Source organism: Microtus ochrogaster, chromosome 8 (genome assembly GCF_000317375.1).
Source record: "Microtus ochrogaster isolate Prairie Vole_2 chromosome 8, MicOch1.0, whole genome shotgun sequence".
In the NCBI taxonomy this organism is placed as follows: Eukaryota; Metazoa; Chordata; class Mammalia; order Rodentia; family Cricetidae; genus Microtus; species Microtus ochrogaster.
The window spans coordinates 15,296,614-15,309,654 of NC_022015.1; the positions used below are offsets into that span (position 1 = coordinate 15,296,614).

Genomic DNA, 13,041 nt, shown 5'->3' on the forward strand with positions numbered 1-13,041 from the left:
CAATGGCACGGGGTTTTGATCCTACTTAATGTGCTGGCTTTGTGGGAGCCTAGCCAGTTTGGATGTTCACCTTCCTAGACATGGACGGAGCAGGGAGGACCTGGGACTCTCCACAGGGCAGGGAACCCTGACTGCTCTTTGGACTGGAGAGGGAGGGGGAGAGGAGTGGGGGGAGGAGGAGAAAGGGGGGAGGAGGGGGAGGGAAATGGGAGGCTGGGAGGAGGCAGAAACTTGTTTTTTTTTTCCTTTTCTCAATTAAAAAAAAGCCCATATTATCATGAGGATACTACAGTGAAAGACATGTACGAATCAAAAACAACAGCAACAAAAGACAGGAAGGAAAACACAGCAGAATCAAATGAGGGATTATGCTGCAATAATGGCTGGAGACTTCAACACAGCATTTTCAGTAACAGATCTTCTGGACACAGAAGCTCAGTGAAAAATGGAGGATTTCAAACAACACTATACCCAACTGGACTCAACTGACAGGACATGACATCAAACAAAATAAATTCTCATCTCCTCCTGAACCATCTCCAGAATAAATGTTAGCTTATAAAGAAATCTTAATATGTTATTTTTTTAACTTCTCTTAGATTTTTATTTACTTTGCACATTGTAATTTTAGATTTTATTCTTTTATTTTTTGAGCCTAAAATTACGTGAAGTATCTTTTCTTACCACAAAGGGATGAAACCAGAAATTGGTAATAGGAAAACTGAAAAAAAAATCATTTACAGGTAGAAATTAACAATGCGTCTTTCAACAATCACTGAAGAAATAACAAGGAAAAGTACAGAATGAAAACACAGCCTCCCAAAGCTTATGGGGTGCAGTGACAATGCGGCTGAGAGAGAGAAGTGCACAGCTAGAGAGGCCTAAGTTTAATCCCAGCACTCGGGAGGCAGAGGCAGGCGGATCTCTGTGAGTTCGAGACCAGCCTGGTCTACAGAGCTAGTTCCAGGACAGGCTCCAAAAGCTACAGAGAAACCCTGTCTCGAAAATCAAAAAACAAACAAACAAACAAATAAACAAATAAAAAGAAACAGTACACTAATAGCCTAATGCTATTCCCATGAGCCTAGAAAAGAAGGACAAACCAGACACAGGTCCAGAGGGAGAAGCTAACCCTGACGAGACTGAGACAAATGAACCAGAAGATGCAAACAACAGAGAAAAGCCAACAGCGCCAAGATTAGCCAAAATGGCCGAAGTTAGCCAGACTCCCGTGACAAAGGTGAGACAATGCATTCCTCTGATTCCACAGAAATGAATCACCAGAGAGTATTATGGACTGCTCAACGGCAAACAAAATTTTGAATAATGGAGAGAATGTGGAGAAATGTAGAAGAACACCATGCCTAACAAGATCAGATAGTGGAAGAACAGAACACCTGTCCAGACTTGTAACTAGTGAGGAGACCAAGTCAAAAACCTCCTGATAAATCACTATCCCTGGACTGGATGCACTGAGTGGTTTGAGGGTAGTTGATATTCAAACTAAATCTGGAATGTTCCATAAAGTAGTCTTCTGTGCTCTGAAACTGAGTCATGCTAAAAAATTTGAATAAAGACAAAATTATAGCAAATTGCCACAAAAGCAAGTGTTGAGTGGCTGCAAGGGAAACAGAACCATCAGTTTTGAACATGAATAGATAATTCAACCTTCCACAGAAATTCATCCCACACGTTCAAAATTTTCAATGTAAATGCTGTCTACAAGGAAAATAGAGTTACCTTCAATTGGTTTTCCTTTTCCCACACAATGGACCGAACGAGGGTAAGATAATTCATAAAGAAGGTGCATGCCAATATTAGAGGGATAAAAATATTAGCGAATGTATGGAAGTAATCATCCCGATACGCCGGGTATGGAAATCTCTGAATGAGAAGGCTAGTGTTATTAAAGAGCGCGGTGGCCCCAGCACTGCCATGATGTAGCATGATGGCCTTGTCCAAGGCGTGTTGCACAGCCAGGAACCCTTCACTGATGTACCCTAAGTGAGAAAACAAAGATTGCTCAGTAAAATGACTACCAACATCTGAGCTAAACAAAGAAGACAGCAATTCATGTACAGCAATGTATTACACATCACTGCTCTGGCATGAAGGTGATCTCATAGCTCTGCCATCTGTGACAAAGCGGTACAGCCGCCTTAGCTTGTGTGAACTCACTGTGATGCTCACGTGGTGAGATGGAGAGGAGCTGCCTAGCAGTGTCCTTCAGAGACCGTATCCCTTGTTAGGTGACACAAGGCTGTATGTCAATGGGAAAGAGCCAAGTTAACTTTAACCAGGGTCTCCTCTTGGTCTAAGATCCTGAGAAGCCCCCACAGTTTCTCCGCACAAACAGAATGAGCCCACATGCTGGGAATAAAGAGGGTGTTGCCTTCTTTCTCAAGTGTTATGACTTGCTATTTTCCTTTCTGCTATGGACAAGAATTTAGAGTAATTACTACACAGAACTGGTGAGAACGAATATGTTTGCTTCATTCCTGGCATTAGAAGGGGAACGTACAATGTTGAATTAGTAAGCCCCACAGTTTCCACAGCCATGCTTTATTGGATAGAGAAAATACACTTTTATTGGTACCTTTGGGTTAGGGAGTTTGGGCTTAGTTTTTTTTTTTTTTAAATATGCTTTCACGTTGGAAAAATCAGTATGATGGCAAATGACAAAACAGTACACTGGGTTTTTCTATGCCATGCATCCTCAAAGTGGGGAGGGGCTGCATCATCCCATGCCACCCTGCATAAACAGATAGAGCTCTGTGATGTTGAAACTTCACGAGAGGGAAGGCTAGGCTTTTAAAAGTCCCCAAAGGCTCTGAGAAGGGCAATAATGCAAAGACTAAGAAAAACTGCTGTTGACCCTGAATCACGCTTCCTTAGCCTCATCTGAGACCACAGCATGCTCAAAACTGAGAGCTTAACACTGGGGCAATGCTATTTCTAATATATAAACTCCATTTGTGTTTCTCCTGTGTTTTTCCTCAGTGTTCTTTTTCTGTTCCAGTTTCCTGCACAGAATGATGCCCGGGCTTACTTATTAAGCTGATGCGGTCTTCTCTAATCTATGGAAACTGTTCATGTGTTTTTTCCTCTTTTATCAAAAATAGATAGTTTTCCCTCACAGACAATATCATAATTACTGTTTCCCCTCCCTCTACTCCTACCAGTTACTCCTCATCTCTCCTCCTATCCAAATCCCTTTCTGTCACTCATTAGAAAACAAACAGGTTTCTAAGGGGTAAAAATAAAATATAATAAGATAAAACAAAAACTAACACATCAGAACAAAACAAACAGGAGGGAAAGAACCCAAGAGAAGCTACTAGAATCAGAGACACTCTCATTCACACATTCAGGAATACAATAAGAATACTACACTAGAAGCCATATATATATATATATAACCTAAAACACATATAAAATTATGTATCTATATGTATACATAAAATAAAAATAAAAACTGAAAATAGAGTAAAATTTTAGAAAAAAAATCTCTGACTCTGACATGGCATTATGAGACAAAAAATAAAATAAAATAAGATTTCCTGCTGGCCATCTACTGCTGGGAATGCAGCCTACCCTTAAGAGGGTTTGTTTTGCCCATGGACTCTTTTGGAGGGAACTAAATTTTCATTTGTAAGAGGTTATTAATTGAAGGTTGTTTATGGGTTGGGTGGAGGCATGTGTGCATGTCTCCTTTCCTCTCAAAGACTCTATCTGGTGCAGACCTGTGCAGGCCCCGTGCATGCTACCACGGTCCCTGTGAGCTCATATGTAGGTCGGTCTTGTTGATTTAGAGGGCCTTGGTTTCTTAGACCCCGTCTTTCATGCTTTTTCCACCTCCTCTTCCATGGAGTTCCTTGAGCCCTGAGGTGAGGGATTTGATAGAGACTCCCATTTAGGACTGAGGTCCCAAAGTCTCTACTCTCTGCATACTCTCTGTCTGTCTGTGGGTCCCCCTGTATTTCTTCCCATCTGCTGTAGGAGGAGGTTTCTCTGATGATAGCAGAACAGAGCAGTGGATCTATATGAGTATAGCAAGAGGCCATTAGGAGTTATTATATTGCTACATATATATTTTTAGAAGAGTATTATTTTGTTTTACCATATGTTCCTGGGCTATCTAGTGTTGAGTTCTTGGTTACTCAAGCAGTACAGGGTATAGATTCCATCTCCTGGAATGGTCTTAAATCAAATCAGGTATCGGTTTGTTACTCCCATAAGCTCTGTTGATTTTCTCAAAGAATAAACTCTACTTCGTTGATTCTTTGTATTGTTTTCTTGTTTATATTTTATTGATTTTAGTCCTGAGTTTGATTATGTCTTGCTGTCTACTCCTTTGGGGTGTGATTTATCCTTTTCTTCTTGTTCTAGAGCTTTATGGTACACTGCTGAGCTGCTAGTGTGCGATCTCTCCAGCTTTTTTAGACAGGCACTGATTTTTTATAAATTTCCTCTTAGCCCTGCTTTCATTGTGTCCCCTAAGTTTGGATATACTGTGTATTCATTTTCATTCAACTCTAGGGAGCCTTTAATTTCTTTATATCTTGACCCATTTTTCATTTAGTAGAGAGCTTCTGGTTTCTGTGAGTTTGTTAACTTTCTATTGTTTCTTTTGTTGCTGTCCGGCTTTAATCCTTGGTGGTCTGATAGGCTGCAGGGAGTTACTTTGATTTTCTTGTATCTGTTGAGATTTGCTTTGTATCAGAGTATGTGGTCAATTTGGGAGAATGTTCCATGAGATGCAGAGAAGGTATATTCTTTTGTGTGCAGGTAAAATGTTCTATGAATATCTGTTAGGTCCATTTGGTTTACAATGTCTGCTAGCTTCAGCATTTCTGTTTAGTTTTTGTCTGGATGCCCTTGTCTATTGGTGAGAGGGGTCTTGCAGTCTCCTACTATCAGTGTGTGAGGGTCAATATGTGATTTAAGCTATCATAGTACTTCATTTACAAACTTAGATGCCCTGTGTTTGGGACAGAGATGTTAAGAACTAAAATGTCATCTTGGTGTATTTTTTTCTTTGATGAATATGTAGTTTCCTTCCTTATCTCTTCTGATTGATTTTGATTGGGTTTATTTTGTTAGATATTAAAATGGCTTCCCCAGCTTGCCTCTATCTACCTACCTACCAACCTACCTATCTACCTACCTATATCTATAACAATAATAATCAAAAAAAAGAAGATGTTAGTGTGAGAGTGGGGGCAATGGGAGGGGTGGAGGGAGCTTACCTGAAAAGGGTGGGAGGAAGATAAGGGAAGGGGAAAAGTGATGTAATTCTATTTTAATTTAAAAGGTATTCTAATTAATTGATTAATTAAACACTTTTTACCACAGGACTGAAGAAATATGAATCCATCTATCTTATAATGCAATGGGATACTAAAATAAGTAGCATAAACCTCTGCTCACCAGGGCTGCCTCCGTCCTCATCATATCGGTTTCTAGGTCCCAGAAGACGTACAGGTGGAAAAAGAAAATTTGTAAACCAGCTGCGTTCTTGGAAATATGCCCCAGCATTCACATTCTTTTTAACATTACTAAAACGCAGGTAATATTTTACCTAGGAGGAGCAATAAAAAATATGTAAAACAAAAAAGAAAAATATGACAGGAATCAGAAACAAAATGACTCTTAAAGTATATCAAGAATATGAAATTCTGAAGGTATTTTGATGGGTATCTGAGGAGATTCTGGACTTCAGAAGGTGATGGCAAACCTGTCATGTGGCCCATCACATGTGAGAAATTCTGAAGTGTCAACGACAGTTAGATTTTTGCTGCAGGTTTGTAGTAAGCAATCACAGCAGGAACTCATGAATACGATGAAGGTATTTTCCCTAGGAGGACATCTGACATGCAAACTAAAATGAGATATGCCAAAAAGGGAGCATTCATTCCTTTCCCTTTATGTTAGCCAGCTATTCCTAAAAACAAATCTCTTCCTCTCCTGAAAGTGGTTGAGGAGGACAGAGAAGGAAGGAGCTAAGGTAGAGATGTGGCAAGTTGTATAATTACGGAAAGAAAAGGTCACTAATCTTAGAGAACCGAGCAAACTTCAAGGGATACTGCGTTAGGCCAAAAAATCTCTTTGAGACAAACAAACAAATAATTGCAAGAATTAGACTAGAGAAATTGGTTAGATGAGCAAGTACAGGCATATATAAAACATTCGATGGATTACTGCACAGTCAAGGACAGATGCTGCTTCTTGGAGAGCTCAAGCCCTAGTCGAAGATATATTTAATCATGTTAAGTTCAAATTTGGTGACAACACGCTTGTAAAGGGCCTGAGTAAGACGAGGACAGGACAGGGGGACAATGAATGAAGGCAGAAGATGGAGGCTTGAAACCGCGCTGAAAACATTTCCACACACTGACGCGCCTACGTCAGCTCTCAAGGAACGGGAGCTTAAGGATAGGTGACACATGGAAGTACCAAAGTGACAAGACAGAATAAAGAGAAACCAATGACCCTAGCTGAGGCCTCTCTTTGCCTCCCATGGACAGTAGCTTGTACCTTGAACACAGAATTTTGCCTCTTTATACATTTACATTCTCTACTTGGTCATTTCCCTCAACACCAGGCACATTAAGCTCAAAATAGTGTCTTTGTCTTTCCTTGGTCGCAGTTATCAGAATCATCCCCAGTATTTGTAATGTCCTGCTTCTGATTCAGTGTGGCCTGTTAAATGCATGTTGTGGAAGTTTAAAAGAAAATGGTCCCTAAAGGCAGTGGCACTATTGGGAGGCATGGCTTTGCTGAAGTAGATACGGCCTTGTGGGAGGAAATGTGTCAATTGTGGAGGTGGGCTTTGAGGTCTCATATATGCTTAAGATACAGTCCAATGTGACAGTTCACTTCCTGTTGCCTGCAAGATAAGAATTTTCAGCTCCTTCTCCAGCACCATGCCTGTCTCTGTGCGACTATGCTTCCTGCCATGATAATAGTGAAACCTGTAAAACTGGTAACCTTTACCATGGTTATGGTGTCTCTTCATAGCAATAGAAACCCTAACTAAGATACATGTGTTCTCAACTGCAATTTAGTTCCTCGGGGAACAGGTCCGTCCTTGACCATGAAACAAGTTCTTAAGACTTCTGTCTTGAAACTCCATTTGAATATTCTGCATCTACCTGTGACCTTTGCCAAATGCAAAGGGCATTCTTAGCGTTTGTGATGATACACTTCCTTTATCATAGCAAGTGTTTTGACCCAGGAAACATGTGCTTACTTCAGCAGCATCAGCAGGGTATACGAAGCTGCTACATCAGACACAGCAGGAGAAGTAATATCCTTAGCTGTCTGGATTTCCCAAGACTCCAGTTTGTGGAGAAAGTCTAGTAGGCAGTAAATATAATTCTTTCATTAGCACAGTAACAGACACTGGATCCAATTCCATGCCACAGTCAAGGAACAAGTTCATCATTAAATGCAATAATGACATGTCGTGTTCGTTAACTCTGCAGAAATCAGAAGTACAGTTTCAAGGTTTTTCTTTTTAAAATATTTATTTTATTTTTAATTATGTATATTCGTGTGTTTCTGTGTGGGGGTATATATGCACATGGGTGTGTCAGATCTCTTGGAGCTGGAGTTACAGATGGTTATAAGTTGCCCAGTGTGAGTGTCAAGAACTGAACTCAGGTCCTCTGGAATAACAATATTACCCTCTGTGTTCTCCACTGAGCCACCTCTTCAGCCCCCAGTCATAGGCTTCTATGGAAAACTTTCTCACCTTTTTTGGCAAGGGATCATTGCTGTTTGTGAAGCTGTGGTCAAACACAATAGCAGCCAGAACATTTCTAGAGTTGACAGCTGACCTAATGTAATCTTCCAAATCACTTTCTGAAGAAAACCCTGTAACTGTAGAGAGAGGAACAATCTAGGAAAGCAGAACGAATGACCTCGCTTCCTGCCTGTAGGGTGGGAGCTGTGAACACCTGCTCGAGTAAGCTGACTGGTGAAAGTGCCCCAGGGCTAAGGCCTTTCCAGTTTGAGGAGAAATTAGTGGGAAAGGTGTCATACCACGGTTCCATAATATTTACTATCTGAATTAAAAATATGTGGAAATTGGGGAAGGAAGCCACCCCATGATTTTGGTGTTTGAGCGAGCATATTCCAATAATTGAGATTTTCACTCAATGAGTTTAACTTTGAAATGCAACCTGATTGACCTTAGAAAATGTGTAATTTATATTTTCCTAAGTCAAAATGTTGCAAGGAGGGCCTGCTTGTTCGTCCCAGCTACTTGGCTAGCTTAGCCCTGAAATAACCACACAGAAACTGTATTAATTAAATCACTGCTTGGCCCATTAGCTCTACTTTTTTATTGGCTAATTTTTACATCTTAATTTAACCCATTTCTATTAATCTGTGTATCGCCACATGGCATTGGCTTACCAGGTAAAATTCCCAGCATCTGTGTCCAGTGGATCCATAGTATCTGACTCTTTCCTTCTCCCAGCATTCAGTTATGTTTTCCCTGCCTACCTAAGTTCTGCCCTATCAACAGGCCAAGGCAGTTTCTTTATTCATTAACCAAGAAAAGCCACACACAGAGGGGACTCCCACATCATCAAAAAAAATCTTAGTTATTCAATATAGAGTCCATTTTTACACAGTACATTGTACACCCTAAAGGATTTCCCTAGAGTCAAAAGCATGGTTGATGTAAACACATTGTATAGACTTCACAGCTGCTGCAGTATAAATCAAGTTCCATGTAGTTTTACCCCTTGGACTGAGATGGCTTTGCTGGTGTAAATCCCTTCAGCAAATCCCTGATTCCCAAAGGCACACAGGAAAGCTCCACCGTCATCACTATTGATGGTGCTGGCATTCTCACTGGAGATGCTCTGGATGCTTGGGTTCCACCCTTAAAACACCCTCCTCCACACTTGTCACCTGCGCTTCTGGGTGTCACTGTCTCTGCATCACCCTCCTCCACACTGTCTCTGCATCACCCTCCTCCACACTTGTCACCTGCGTTTCTGGGTGTCACTGTCTCTGCATCTCGCCAGAACTCTCATGAATCCAGTTCCCTCAGCGACTCAGCTCCACTCATTTTTGTAAACAAATCCATAAACAACCAAACAGTCCATTCTAAAGCATTCCTCATCATTTTAGCCTATTTTCTCTATCCAGTAATTATAGGAAGCCTTGGTTGGGTTCAACCCTTGAAAGACCTGCCTTTAAGTGATTATGATGATTGAATATTCATTTATGTTTGCATAAAAACGAGTATTTTCTGTGTTGGTCAGAAAACAACGGTATAGGCATAATCTAAGAAAGAAGGATGGTTGAGGTCACGGACTCAGGACCTGACCCTGATCCCGACGCTCCTGAGGCAGAAGAGCTGGACTGCATGCTTCCCTCTAGTGAAGTCCACAGAATTTCTAATAGTATTGGCCTCCTTGAGAAACTGGGGAGAAATAGATCCAAGAGTGTGAAGAAGGTAAGTGAGGAACTGTAAACTTAAAACAGTTCTACATAGCTTCTCTAATATCCACTGTGGTCTGGATATGCCTCGAGCATGTAGCTCACTTGTTACAGTCACAACTTGGAGGAGGTAGGAGCTTTAAAAGGTGCATGTGGAAAATAGTTAAGCCATTGGAGGGATTTCCCTGGGGGGGCGGGGGGTGGCTAATGAAGTTTTTGCAGGTCCCAGGTTAGCTCCTATGTGAGAGGGTGGTTAGAAAAGAGCTGGTCTGGAACTGTTATATGTAGCTTGTAGCTTCCTGTCTCTCCATATGACCTTTCTCTACCAAATGTGCTTCCACCACAATGCCATCTACTCCACTGTGATATAGCCAAGATACAGATGGGGACACCAATCTTGTTCTTTTCACTTCCAAAACTATGTGTTAAATAAACTTTTCTTTATATGCCACCTGTGTCAGGTACTTTTTTACACTTATATAAAATGGACTCAGATATAACCTTCTATGGATTGTGCAATACTGTTTTAAATAATTGACCACTACTAATTCAGAATAAAGACATGCTTATCCTGTGTGTCTCTGCTGAACACAGCAATGCTCCTGATGCTATTCCAGCCCTGAGTTTTAAAGCTCATTCAGAAACAATGCGGACTTAGTATCACAGAGCTGGAGAATAATTTGTAAAACCATCAATTGATCTTCTAATGTTAAGATATTATTTTGTTTTGGCGGTATAGAGAAAAAAGTTAAAAGAAACTTAACTTTCAAGTTTAACCAGTTTTATAATAGCATACTAAGAAAGCTGACCCTTGGCTATGAGGATATCCTGCCGTGTTTTGTGTGGAAGATAATTGTCCAGGTAAAAAGATAATGTTTTTGCTAAAATAATTGAATAGTATGCTTTTATGAAAATCTTAACTAACCTTTCATACGGAAGTTTAAATCCTTTTTCACATTTTCAATAATATTCTGTACCATGGTGCTGTTGGAAGGCACGTAGGCCAGTTCCCAAGGATGAGAACTGGTGAAGACGTAGATGAAGGAAGGAACACCACTGACCGGCCGATGAGGATAACGGACAGATTCAATCTTTTTTATAGGAAGAAGTTTGCGTGTTGCCAAAAGCACAACACTGAATACAAACATCAGGACTATTTCAGTAACCAAAGCCCCAAACTTCCGCCTCTAAAAGAATTAAAGAAGAACAATATCATGTTAGTTTTTCTAAGAGGTCATTGCTTTAACAAATGGCAATTTGTATGTATTGAGTTAATAAGAGACATTGTTCAATTAACACATGTGACCAATAAGCAAGGCTTTACTCTGGGACAGAAATATTTCATAGACTGCCATTTTCTCTGTCCTATGAAATACTCGGTTATTGCCCCACTCTGTGTAGATTCTATGTTTGGAATAGGGAGCCCCAGCCCTGGAACCAAGAAAAGTAAAACTGTATACAGCAAAAGGCAGTGATTGCGATGGGAGAATTAGTGTCGGCCATCTCTGAGCTTCTGCAAGAACAATACGCAGAGCTCAACTTACCTTTAAAGTCAAGTTCTTCCACAGAAGAATCACAAGTTTTTTGGTCTCCAGTGAAGCCATTCTTCTATACGGAGTGGATGTTCAATTCTGGAGGAAGTAAACATGTTTTTAAAGAAAAGAAAATGAAGATTACTTGAATCTTCAGATATGGTGTTTCATTTGTAACATCCATTATAGGTCTGAAAATCTGGGCGGGGGGAGGAGTTTCAACAGGCAAGAGAGAGAACCCGGTGGTATAAAGACTTATAGGAGGAATCTTGGATTAGGAAGGGTTAAATTTGGGTAGTGGATGGAAGGGCAGGGTAGAGGAGGTAATATGTGAAGAGATAAATACCTCCAAAGACCTTCAGAAATGTTGTATGGGGACCTGCATGCTCCTACAGAAGCGCGCGCACGCACACACACACACACACACACACACACACACACACACACACACACAGGAGAGGGGGGGTTGTAACTTTGTAACTTTTGGAGTTGTTGGCCAGTAAGGTCCCTCCAAACATTAAAGGCTATTGCCAACGCTATTGGCTACACTCCAGAACTTGGATGTAAGACCATAATTCTGAAGACAGTGCACCCTTGAGATAAAGAACACGAAAAAAGAATCAAGTTGGTTCTCATCTGGAAGCTTCATCCCTAACTGCCTAGCTTTTGTGGTACTGAAAGACACTATTGGTTCTCTGGAGCAAGAAAAGTTATCACCAGTCTCACCCAGCTCTGAACTTTGTAAGCTACAGTAATGACTGGAGTGGTAAGATAAGCCCACTGGTATAGTACAATACCATATACAATAATATAGGCAATACTATGTACAATAGTACCATAAATGTTATGGGAGTAACCAATGACTGATTTAAGTCTTTCACCAGAAGATGAAACCTATATCTATCATAATTATGAGGGCCAAGAACTCTGTGGTCAGGCAGATCATGGACGCCCCCAGAGAGAACCTACTACTGTTATTCTGCTAAATGGACACAGTATTAAACTGACTACTAATGGCTTGTCATTATAAAAGATTGTTAATCCATCTGCCGATCTTCATCAGACAAGAATCTGTTTTCTGTAAATAGAGATCAACACAGAGACATACAGCTGACCCAAGTACACAGAACAAGAGACTGCATCTGTACCTCTATCAGGGAGCATTGTGGAAGAGGAGACAGAAAGAGTGTAAGAACCAGAGGTGCTACACAACTGCAGGTAAACAGTGTCTTCAGAACATCACAGGGCATCCGCACATATGAGCTCATAGTACTTATGACAACATGTGCAAGACCTGGGGAAGTGAACGTTAGGTCAAAGCCCATCCCATCCAATTAGGTGTTGGTAATTGATATGTCCTTTAGGGGTGTGGCCCATGGCTCATCGACCACATTCTAGTGGAAGACCACACACCCAAGCATATATGGGCAGCATAAACTACTCAATGAATTAAAAAAAATTAAAAGAGGACCATGTTGAGTGACTAGAGGAGGAAAGGAATTGGTGGAGGAGGCAAATATGAACAGAATGCATTGAACAAAATTCTCAAAGAAGTAATAAAAAGTTTTAAAGCAAAAAATAATATCTAGCAGCATGTGACCTTTAGACAAGTAAATTACTTAAATTGTATTCATTTAATTTTCTAATACAGTTTTAAAGTAACTAATCACTTGGGGTATCTGAGTAGTTATATATTCTTACATTTAAAATGTATTCATCATCTGTGGAGATCCTAACATCTACAAAATGTCATGCACTAAACAAAGATTAATTACTTTGCTATTCAAATTTACAATACGGAAATAACTACCACCAATAAGGGGAGTGTTTATGTTTATGTTCCTACCAGACTCATATGCTAAATCCTAACAGCAAAGATGATGTTATTTAGAAATGGGAACGTTGAGCAGTGATGTAAGTAGGGTTGCTACCTGTACATGAAGCCCCAGAGACAGCCAGCCTCTTCATCTCATCTGTCTGTCATGTGAGTACATGCAGACATTAGAGCCCCCTGTGTGTCAGGAAAGAGACTTCCCAAGACACTGATCTG

At 40.5% G+C, this 13,041-nt stretch overlaps 1 protein-coding gene across 1 annotated transcript in view; it reads right to left on the minus strand.

Moving 5' to 3' along the window:
- LOC101999148 (ATP-binding cassette sub-family A member 3-like) overlaps positions 1–11,063 on the minus strand; it is a 73,556-nt gene extending 62,493 nt beyond the window's left edge. The window contains exons 1-5 of the mRNA XM_005351156.1: positions 11,004–11,063; positions 10,385–10,646; positions 7,757–7,884; positions 5,431–5,581; positions 1,741–2,000 (exon numbers count right to left, since the gene is read on the minus strand). Coding sequence (XP_005351213.1) covers positions 1,741–2,000; positions 5,431–5,581; positions 7,757–7,884; positions 10,385–10,646; positions 11,004–11,063 — 861 coding nt within the window. The remainder of the gene's footprint in view (positions 1–1,740; positions 2,001–5,430; positions 5,582–7,756; positions 7,885–10,384; positions 10,647–11,003) is intronic.
- Positions 11,064–13,041: the final 1,978 nt, after the last annotated feature.